At 36.1% G+C, this 11,315-nt stretch overlaps 1 protein-coding gene and 1 pseudogene across 38 annotated transcripts; one reads left to right on the top strand and one right to left on the bottom strand.

The window, feature by feature from the left end:
- Nucleotides 1-3,837: 3,837 nt before the first annotated feature.
- LOC112727240 (probable LL-diaminopimelate aminotransferase, chloroplastic) lies at nt 3,838-9,653 on the top strand. 38 transcript variants are annotated; one of them, XR_011868437.1, is made up of 13 exons: nt 3,838-4,240; nt 4,467-4,598; nt 4,986-5,050; nt 5,156-5,211; nt 5,418-5,472; nt 5,676-5,736; nt 5,832-5,951; nt 6,083-6,193; nt 6,610-6,715; nt 7,181-7,248; nt 8,030-8,146; nt 8,267-8,329; nt 9,205-9,653. XR_011868437.1 is itself a non-coding variant. In XM_072209101.1 (13 exons), the coding sequence occupies exons 10-13, from the start codon at nt 7,189-7,191 to the stop codon at nt 9,253-9,255; spliced, it is 291 nt and encodes a 96-aa protein (XP_072065202.1). In that variant the 5' UTR covers nt 3,915-4,291; nt 4,467-4,598; nt 4,986-5,050; nt 5,156-5,211; nt 5,418-5,472; nt 5,676-5,736; nt 5,832-5,951; nt 6,083-6,193; nt 6,610-6,715; nt 7,181-7,188; the 3' UTR covers nt 9,256-9,653. The 38 variants fall into 38 exon arrangements, 32 of the variants coding, with proteins under 32 accessions (XP_072065190.1, XP_072065196.1, XP_072065195.1 ...); XM_072209101.1 differs by having other exon boundaries at nt 3,915-4,291; XM_072209089.1 differs by having other exon boundaries at nt 6,610-7,248.
- A 355-nt stretch (nt 9,654-10,008) lies between these two features.
- LOC112729895 (nucleosome assembly protein 1;2-like) lies at nt 10,009-11,315 on the bottom strand (annotated as a pseudogene).

An 11,315-nucleotide genomic window follows, 5' to 3' on the forward strand; every position in this document is an offset into this window, starting at 1 on the left:
TTCCAAAAAGTTACCTCTGTTGCTTAAACTTTGGCTTTCATCATGTCCTCTGTATGCACAACCTTAAAATGGCAACCATCTAATGCAATCTATAGATGCTCCTAGTCGAATTCGATTCTTTTCAATCTCTTCTGATGTTTGCTTATGAAGAAGTCTGTCAATATGTTGTGATTGTTTCATCAAATCATCACATGATTTCAGCGCCTTATGATGGAATGAGTTAGGACCTTTGCCAATGTGATTCAAAAGAGCACATTCTTTTCCACTATTTACTTTCTTTCAATTCCTGAAACCATTCTCAATAAAAGCATTTGAACCCGTATTGATTGAAGGTTCCTTAGCAAAAAGAAAGCACGGAAAACAATATATAGCATCATCTTCTATAGAATATTCTAACCAAGATGGGAACAATTTAAACCATGAAGCTTGAAAGCGACGATGACTTTTATCACCAGAAAATGGATAATTATCAAGAATTGGTTGATTTGGCCCAACTTTAATATAAGCCCGACGGATTTCATCTCTTTTATTTGGAGGAAACTTCCAAATCATTGGTCGCATTCTAGGATCTCTTTCCAAACGAAAAAATATCCAGTTGATTTGGAAGAAGTCGTGGACGCTTTGAGCTATTCAATTGAGAACTTGAAGTAATGAAATTTGATGACCCCTCAAGTATTGGAGTAGTAATAGTAGAAGCATCTTCATTCTCTTGATCTTTTCTTTTTAAAAATGTATCAATAGTTTTGAACTTACTCATAATTCGAATGGACAAATAAGTTCCTATAATTAAAAATATATTTAGCAAAAAGTGCAAATTACAGTCTAAATCTTTATAAAATATAAAAATTATATTTCAATTTAAAATAAAATATTAAAATTCAGAACAATAATACTAACATCCTAGTATAAATAATATAAAATTGTAATTAAATAGTTAACTAATAAAAAAAACTAAATATACAAACTAACATATAATAACATAAACTTAATTAACAAATAATAATAAATTAACTAATTAAGTAAATAACTAAATATATAAAAAAGAATAAAAATAGAACCTTTTTTGAGAAAGAGGAGTGAAGAATCACTTATTGAATTACTATCTTTTTTTTAATCTGCAAAAAACAAAAAAAAAATAAGAGTCAAGGAGATAAAACCGTAAAAGATAAGAAGATTAAAGAGATAAAGAAGAAGAAGAATAAAAAAAGTTGTTCACTGAAATTTTGGAAAGTCAAGGCGGGAAAGGGGAAAGGGGGAGACTGGTTGTACGCTGGGAAATAAAAAAAGGGATAGGAAATGGGATATTGGGCTGGGTTTTTTGTAGGAATTAAATGGGAGGGGGTTGGGAAAGTTATGGAACAAAAAGAGAGAGGGGAGCTGGGAAATAAAGAAAGGGGGACCAGACTAATTTTTTTTTTTAAATAAAAACTAAAATTTTGGGGGGCCATTGCCTCCCTTTACTTATATGTACATGCGCCCCTGCTTCGATTCTAATAGCTGGACCAATAGTATTGGTAATTCCACAACTCCAGTGAGACCATGAAAGGGAATCACCACTGCTCCCACTTGACTATATCTTAATCACTGTAAACTTTTTCTTGGATTTAACTAACATGTATTAATATTTAATAGAATGTTTTAAATGTTTCTATTTAACAAATAAAAAACAAATATATTAAAAATTTAATTCTTTTACATTTAAAAAAAATTAATTTATTATCTTAACATGTGCCTTAGAGCACAAGTTAGATAAAAAATTTTTTTTTTGTAATATTAAATTAACATAGGTAATAACACCGAAATTAGGGATGGTAAAACTCCCCGAGACGCAGGAATCCCTGCGGGGACTGCCCCAAATGGAGATTTGACTGTGGAGAATTTTTTCTGCGGGGATGGAGATGGGGGACAAAATTTTTCTGAGGCAGGCGCGAAATCCGAGCGGGGATCTCCGCCCCGTCCCCGCTATTCTCCGAAATTTATAAATTTATTGAACACACACACACACAACACACACACGCACGCGCACACGCGCGCGTCTCACACACACACACACACACACACAAAACTCTTAATCTTCATTTACATAACCCTTCTTCAACTCAGAGATCTCTAACGCTATCCATACTCCATCCAATCTCTCTGCAGCCACCCCCTCGCCACTCTCCCTTCTCACTGCATCGTCACACCTCATCGTGCCATCACCCTCACCACATCGTGCTTTCTATTTGCGGAGTTCCTTTTTGTAACTCTGCCTCGTGTTCATTCTCCTCTCTGTTGCCGCATCTCCCACCTCGTCCACTGCTTTGTCCTTTAGCTTGCCGTTGCGTCCTCCCACTGCGTCATTTCGAAAGAAGTCACCATCGTATTATTTAGACTTTTTGTATAAAATCTTGCTGTTTTTGTATATGATGGATACTTGCAGCTCTAATCATATGAAAATTAATAATTAGTTAGAACTATCAGATAGATGGGAAATGGGATCCTCGCGAAAAATGGGACCCCGTAGAAAATGGGGATGGGGAGCAATATTCTCCCACGGCGGAGAATGGAGACGAAAATGGGGAGCAAATCTAAGGGCGGTGATGAAGAGCAGGGAGGCATCTCCCGCCCCCGCCCTGCCCCGTTGAGATCCCTAACCAAAACACGCACACAAAGCACAAAGCAGAACAAACAGAGCAGAGTTTCTTTCATTCTACGCTCTACACTATAACTTGCAAAAAGGAAGGAACAAAAATAAATAAGATATCAAAGAACAGGGCCTCACTTATGTAAGTCCATATAAAACAAACCACATTCTGTGCCAAGTTCAGAAATGTAAGGTGCTCAAACCTCTCGCCATTTGGACCGAACCGCTTCATAGACCTGAACCATTCCAAAAAAGAAAAACAAATTTAGAAAAGAAAAAAAACAAAAAATTTAAAGTTTCCTTAAGAACGCCTTGGTAGATGTAGGCAGACCAGATGCCAGCGACGCAGAACGCCAGAACTTGGATGCGACGGAAGTCGGCTCTGTGAGCCTCTATTAACGGGGACCTATTAAGAGGCCTGATAAAATTTTATTGACATGAAAAAAATTAGTTTAGACTCAATTTAATCTCTTTTAATGAATATAAAACTCTAACAAGTACTAAATTCCCAATTTGAAATCTTTAAGCTGAGCATAAAAAAAACTTTATACTAAAGAGGAGATATTATAAGGAGGAAATAAAAGGGAAAAGTATGTGCGCCTTAATTGAAAATTTGATACTAAAATATACTGTTAGGAAAAAGAATTTTTAAATCAAACATTGCAATTTTTATTGAGTTCAATTTTACTCTTCAATTCATGTGAAGAAAGAAACAAATGCAAAAATTATGTGAAAACAAGCTGATAAAAAAACAGAAAGTATAATTTATATTAAGCAATTTAAAATAAAAAACAACATAAGAGAATGGTTTTAATCAATGTTCTGTAAACCGGTTCGGACCGGCCGGTCGAACCGATTGAACTGTGATCCGTTGCGAAAAACGACTTGGACAAATGTTAAAATTGCAATTTCAAAAGTCGTAATTGAACTGTTGAACCGGCCAGAGATCGGTTGATCAAATCGAACCGTGACCCGGCCGGTTTCTTGAATAAGGGGAAAACGAAGAACGCGTTGCTCTGTGGTGTGCCCCTCCCCTTTTCGTTCCTAACTTTCCTTCCTTCATTCATTCTCAAGGTTCTAAAAACCGGTTCGAACTGGCCGGTCGAACCGGTCAAACCGCGAACTGATAGAGAGAACGATTCTGACAGATGCTAAAACTGGCATTTTGAAAAACCGATATTAGACCGTCGAACCGGTCGAAAACCGGTCAGTCGAACCGAACCGGCACCGGACCAGTTTTCTGAATTTTCGCAAAAAGCCAAAAACGGCGCCGCTTGGATTGAACCCTAACCATTACCCGACCCTCACTCCAAAACGACAAAACGCGCAGCACTCCCCCCCATCACCCTTGACCTTGAGCTACTCCTTCCTCATGGTCATCGAGCTCCTCCCTCACTCCCTAACTTCCGTCCAGCCACCGGCCTGCTACTGCCGCCGTCGCAACTTCGAGCTTCGAAGTCACCGTCGAAACCTCCTTTTCCTCCATCGTGCAGCCACCGTTTGAGCTTCGAAACCACCGTCACTGGTCCTGCCTCCTGCCTCCTGCCTCCTGCCTCTGTCCCGCAGTTACTGTCCCGCAGTTACTGTCCCGCCGGTGCCAACTCTGTTCCACCGGTCAGCCCTTCGGATTATATACTCTTCCTGAGCCAGAGTTGTGCTTGATATGTAGTTTCCCTATTCTGATTTTAACATGGTGCTCATTTGAAGGGCAATATTATTTAAAATACTCTGCTTTTGTCTTACTTCATCCATACAGAAACCTAAAAGTGTACTACATTTTGTTTGTCATTGTTTTAAAAAAGACTTCATATATGCATTTTTAAAACTTTTGTCGGTGCAGGTGAACTTCTTAGCCAAACTGGTGGCTTTGAAACCCAGAGATACTATGCTTGGCATGATAAGAAATGTAATGCAAGAAAAAGATGAAGGTGTTGACAATGCTGGTAATGATAATGAAGGAAATGCTGAAAGGGTAAGTTGAATCGGCAAATGTGTTACTTAACTGGAGTATGTTAAGTGTGAGTAGTAAGAAGTAAAAATTTAGAATGGGGTAGAAAAGCCTAAGATGAGGAGAACACACTGTGTTATGCAAATTTTAGGCAATAAAAATATTATACCCATCATATCAATGCACTCCTTTTCTTCTGTCATTTAGTTGTTAGGGGGGATTTTTAGCAAATTCTTTAGGAAAATAAATCATCTCTCTTTTCCTGTGTGAGAACTTATTTAAAATTTTATACACAAATCTCATCTATGAAACATTCTCCCCCATCTTGATTCTGTTAACATACTCACCCTAAGTTTTATGCATGAATGCAAATTATAGCAACATAACATGTATAACTTTCATTATAATCAGGTGAGTGCGACAGGAAGGAAGTCGCATCTAGTACATCCTGGCATGTTTCTTGAGACCGTCTCCAAGTTAATGTCAAAGTCATGCTTGTTACATTTTATTCTTTGGTATGAAGCAAATTGGACTAAGATGATATCTTTTATGCACTTTTTTATTGTTTTTGTTGTCTGCAGTGAATTTGAAGTGTCGCGGGTTTCACCCATGTGATCATCTTATTAAATTAGAGCTTGTGAGTTTATGCTAATTTTGTAAAAGAGCTTATTTGGTTTATGTTTCTTTTGTTGAAAACTTTATGTTCCTGAAGAATTTCTTTGTAAAGATTTTATCATAGTATATGTTGCAGCTTATAAATGGAAATCAAATGAGCTCTAAATCTCTTGCATGCTTATGTCTTTCTATTTGTTTGATTAAAGTGCTTGACTTATGTATTCTTAGGACTGAGTGAACTTATATCAAGACAAATTGGAATGTTTGCTTGATTTAATGCAAGGTATGTGCTTATTTTTTAATAATGCAAGGTCTTTTTACTCATGACTGATCTTCTTGGAACACCATCTCTTGAAGCCATTGCTAGGGTCTGTTCTTCAGTTTCCCGTTTCCCTTCTCTGCCCTCCTTTTTCTTTCTTTGTCTTTTACTGTGGTGGCAATATTACTTTCAAATGTTGGCTGAATTAGCCATTGATGATAATACAGCTTCATAAAATGCCAGCTCTTAGAAACCGCTATTGACGTTAGAGAAAGACGCAGCTTCAAGGTAATGTTTCTTGTTACATCATTCCATCCTTCATTTCAAAATTTTAATTTTAATCTTTTAATCTAACATGTCCAAATTTATGAGAAACATTCAAGATGCCAAAGTGCTTGTGGGCTAAAGGAAAGAGAGACTAGATATCAAGGCTGCCCTATCCATTTCATTTGGTTTTGAGGGCCGCAATTCTCCAGCATTCCAAACTTGCTTTTGCTCTCCAGGTATATGTATAGATAATATCTCCTCAAGTCCTTATCTAAAGCTGCTGAAACTTTTTGTATCTGTCCTTTCAATCAGAATTAAATATTTCCTAGATTTGGGCTTTCCTTCAATTGCTTTCTTTATGTTGCAGCTCAAGCGGGTCATGGAATCAGATTCTGCGTTAACGGAGGACTTGATAGCTTACAACATCATTCCCTTAGATGCTGCATCTTCAACAAATGCTTTTGTTTCTTTCCCTGAGGTGATTGATTTTCTTTCTTACCCGTTTACCATTACAACTACTAATACTACATAGTGTTAGAGGCTTAGTGCCGCACCATTGTTTCATAGTTTTGGATAAAAACATATTCATTTCAGGAGTAATCTCTGCTCCTTTCTCACCCCAAGCTCCTAAAATGTTCATCACACAAAGCCTCTCCACTCCGCTCTCTTCTTCTTCCTCAACTTTCCTTGCTCCTTCCACCTTCAATCCCAGATAGTTTCCCTCCACTTCAGTGCACCCCATTTCATTTCCCTCTTCCCAGATAATGGGACCTCTTCTTACCCAGAAATCGTTTTTCTCAAAAGATTTAATCAAAATTGCTTCTTTGCTCTTTTTGCCCTCCAAAGTTTTTATTTTTGTTCTGGGGGGTCGTCTTTATATCTGGCCTAATGCAGGAGTCAGGTGACGTTGCCCGTGAAGAGCTTGGGCGTTTGCAAATGCATTGCGGCACCACAAGAAGCTAATACCGATACCATGCAAACAAAGCTCCCTTTTTTTCGGGTTGATTTGAATATCATGATTGTTCTTCTTATTATCCCACTATGCATTAGCTATATGGTCCCCTTTTGCAATTTCTTGAGTGAGAAGTTCATCACACAAGCTTCTTGGGTAGCAATTTCCGAGATTTTTAACTGCCTTGGAATGGTAGTCTTGTGCTGTTACTATTAAAGGATCAGGCACATAATCCTTTACAAGTTTTTTTTAGCTCGTAATTTTAGACTTATGTGTGGACTATTGATATTCAAATGAAATTTAAACCGTGTGTTGGATCCAAAAAGAAGAGCCTAAATTATTTTATTGTTGCTGAATTTGGATGGGTTGGCTTGTACTAGATTACTAGTGGAATCTAGTGGATTGTGTTCTGGAAGGGTTATTGGTAATGTCATGGTGGTTCTTGAAAAAGAGCATACACGTTTCTCCGTTTATATAGTATTCAAGATAAAATTTTTTGTTTCTTCTTTGAAGCCTACAAGATGAAGGTCTCTCGCAATGGAAATATTGCTAAACTTCAAGCCGGGTATCTCTTTCCGGAGGTATTTGCTGCTACTTCATCTTTCTGCTAACCTTCAAGCAGTGGTAGTTCATTAGTTCGTATGTACTTGAGTTCAAATGGAAATTCACTATGCATGATTTCTTCCCACGGGAAGCTTTGCACCGAAAAGATTATTTACATAAATGATTTTCATATGTTGAAGGGGACTGAAAAATTGGAAATGTATTGAGGCATTGAGCTTGATGTTCCCTATATATCGAGATGAAAGATTGCAAATTCTTTCAGGATAAAGAACATGTCAATGATAAACTTAGGAAAATTTTAAGTACTCTATTTATTTATTTTCTGTGACCAGTTTTCCCTTTTTAGTTTGACTATGGGTAAGTCAATTTATTTCTACTTGAACAGAATTAATATTCTTTCAGAGCCATGCATGTAATGTTAACAAGGGATGCCTTTGATTAACTCGTCAAATGATTTTAAAGGAAACAACTTTGATTAATTATTTTTAAGTATCCAAAAAGGAAATGAGGTGTAATATCTCACATGGTCTCACTCCTTAACAAAGCACTTCATTACTGAGATTTGTTTATCTATCACTAGAGAGGCATAAAGGAATAAGTTGTGGGATTTGTGTCATTTTACTCAATCATTATTCATATACATTATGTAATAAATGTGAAAGTGAATATCCTTCTCTTTCTTTCAACCTTTGACGTTGCTTTTTCATATGACATGCAACTACTTTTTCCCTCACTTTTCACTTCTCCTGTTTCCTTTGCTGTGCATATTTTTTTTAATTTTTTTTTTGAAAAAAAAAGATTGCTAGAAGAAGGAATGCACACTTGCTTAAGTACCCTGATGCCAAAGTAATAAGCCTTGGAATTGGTGATACTACTGAACCCATTCCTAATGCCATAACTTCTGCAATGTCAAAGGTAAAACTTCAATGTGAATGAAGCTTCTATATTTTTCAAGTGTAGACTTTGAGCACTAATATATGTTTTGTTCCCTCTCTCATGAAAACTGATTAGCATATCTTGTTTTCCATGTATCAGAGATCACATGCATTATCAACTGTAGAAGGATATAGTGGTTATGGAGCTGAAAAAGGTGAAAAGGTATGTTGCATTGACATCTTCTAGAGCTTTTTTTGCTTTGCCCATTTTTCATTCTTGTATCCTTCCATACCTACTTTACTTTTTTGTCCTAGTTCCAATTGTAAAAATAATTCATTGCAATGCTAACTGGAAAATAAGAGGTGCCCTTTTTTTATCCTTGTAGAATTTCAGGAAAGATATTTTGACATATTTGTCTTTAGGAGCCTCCAACCACATCCTCATATGTTTGTCTGTTGCATAGTATATGCCTTTTCTCAACTGAAATTTTAGTGTAAAACAAATTCACGACTTGTTATAGATTTAAGCGGGTAAACTTTTGCAAGTTCTTCACTCTGGTTTTGAAAATGGATATTTAGCCTTCTTTTAATTCAAAATGAACTATGCAACATAAGCTTTAATTCAGAGTAACAAGCTTTAATTCACAATTGAAAAATATAGTTACTTCATTTTTTAAATCTATTATGTTTTTTACTTCATTTTTTAATTCTATTTTGTTTTTTCTTTGTTGCTAATTATTTTCCACATCAAAATTTATGATGCTTGGGAATTGAGGCCATCTCTTATCCATGTAGTCATTAAGAAGTGCAATTGCTTCAGCATTTTACCGTGATATATCTCGCCTTCAAATTTGTTTTATTTCCTTCCCCCCAAATCCAAAACATAATCTCCCCAACTTAAAATCGCATTTTATGCCATGTCTTTGGCCTTGACCACTTACTCTGATTGGGTTTGAAAATTCTTCCTTCAGAGAATGGGGCAGGGCCGTAGGGGTTAGGGGTGGCATGCTAATTAGCATCTGAAGTTTTCTGTAAAGCAATCAATTAGCTCTTCCTTAATCTAACTAATTTATTTCTTGTACTTTAATTCTGTGGCAGATTGTCTTAATCAAAGGCTTTGTGTGGAAAACAAGTTGGAACACTAGCTGACCAAACTAGATCAATAAGCTAACATTTAATTCAACCAAATTCAGTTATATTAGTTATCAAGCTGCTGCCGTTAAGTTGAGCACTGTGATGGATGCCTTGAGAAGAAAATATAAAGAAGACCAAACAGTTTCAGAGTGCATGGTGCAATCAATGGAAACTGTGTTTTGGAGCTGAAATCTCCAGTTCCCTATCCCTAGGATTTGAGATGGTGTTGTATTTAAGTATGTATTTCTGTAGGGAAAAAAAGAAAAGAAAAGAAAAAAGAATGCTTGTGTATATCATCCCTACATGAATTGTACTGTAGTATAGTAGTAGTAGTAGTAGGCTTCCTTTGTTAATAAATATAAACATATTTGGAGTAATTTAATTCAAAATCCAACTTTATTATTTGCAAGTCATTATGGATAGTAAAACCTTTAGTCAAACGTATTAGCATAGATTTGGGTACTCATCATTATTTGTAATTTGAAAGTTATATAATATCTGAGCATGCCTGCCTTCATGATAGCTCATCATAAAACTGCATGATTTCGAAGTTGAGAATGATTTTAAAGATTAAAAATAGTTTCGATGAAGTTGCATCTATGCTTAGTGGTTCCAATAAAGAAGTACTGAAAGAAACATAGTTAATGAATCAATATCTCCAAATTGCACAAGAACCTAATGCATTCCACTATTTTTGATCGGTTATGTCTAAAAAACTACTGATGAAAAATTAATTCTAAAGCCCAAACTCATTTTTAAACAATGGAATTTCACAAAGCTCTCAAATTTTATAAAAAACACTTAACACCAATAAGCAAGGTGCGGTGAGACAATGCCAGTAAACCACAAACTCCACTCCCACTATATATTTGAAGTATACGAGATCCTAACACTATATAACAACATTCTCTCCAAAACATGTAGAGAAAATAGGAGAATGGAGACCAACAATTCAAACTACCAAGACCTTAAAAGAGAAAAATAAATTAAGCATCATAAAACAAAACCGCATGAACCCTACTATTTCAACAGACATTCTCCAACAAGAAAGCTTTCAGCTACTGCATAAATCATAATAGATAAACTTCTACTGCTGCTTGCACTCTGGAGGTCACTCACCCTGTTGACCTTCACCAGCCGGTGCTCTTCCACCCTTCTAAAATTTTCCAGTCAACGTTGAAACAAGTTAGAAAGAATAAACTTATGGGCCTCAGCATCAAGCCCTATTTCGTTTATAATTTAGATTACAAAATTGACTATCTTACCTTGTGTGATGGCTGAAATGACATTCCAAACAAAATCATCGCCACAGCGGAGGTGATGGCAAGAAATAAAATACTTTAGATACAAAACTAACTAAAGAAATACAAGTGTTTCAGCATTTCAAAGCAATTAACATGAAATACCTTCTTTTTGGTCTTGGTTTCTTCATCCTCATCCTCATCTTCCTCATCATCATCATCCTCTTCAATGTCGTCTTCATCATCATCTTCCAGGTCTCCAAACTCCTCTCCCTGAATGGCCTCATCAATAAACCATGACACAGCATGAGGTATAATCTTATCCCTTATTGTTAACCTGAGCAAGTGTGATATGAGAATTCATCAATCATGGATTCAGAAAACAACATCAAAAAATATCAGAGGGAATGGAGGGAAACAAGTAAGCTCACCCAATGTCATAGTCTTGCTCCATCTGATTCTGAAGTTCCTCGGCCTGTTAAAGAGAACATTAATTAGCTCTGGCAAATAATCTGGTCATATCTAACAGCTAAACAGCAGGTTTTCAAATTTACAGATTTTTTACTTCTGCTTGTGTTCCTCTTAAAGGTTCAAACTAAAGACTTTTATAAAAAATGACTGTAAAAAGTAAATAAAATAAAATAAAAAGATTTACCATATCTTCATCAATATCTTCACCATCTTCAGGAACTTGTGGTGGATTGAAGAAACTCTCACAGTTTTCGGTCTTGTAATAGGTTTTGCGTTCTTTGAACCCTTCTGGGGCTTTTTCTTAAGAATCTTATGCGTCAAGCATTTCCTTGGGTGCCATTGAATTTCAGTCCTACAGGAAAA

This window comes from Arachis hypogaea, chromosome 12, assembly GCF_003086295.3.
Source record: "Arachis hypogaea cultivar Tifrunner chromosome 12, arahy.Tifrunner.gnm2.J5K5, whole genome shotgun sequence".
NCBI lineage: Eukaryota > Viridiplantae > Streptophyta > Magnoliopsida > Fabales > Fabaceae > Arachis > Arachis hypogaea.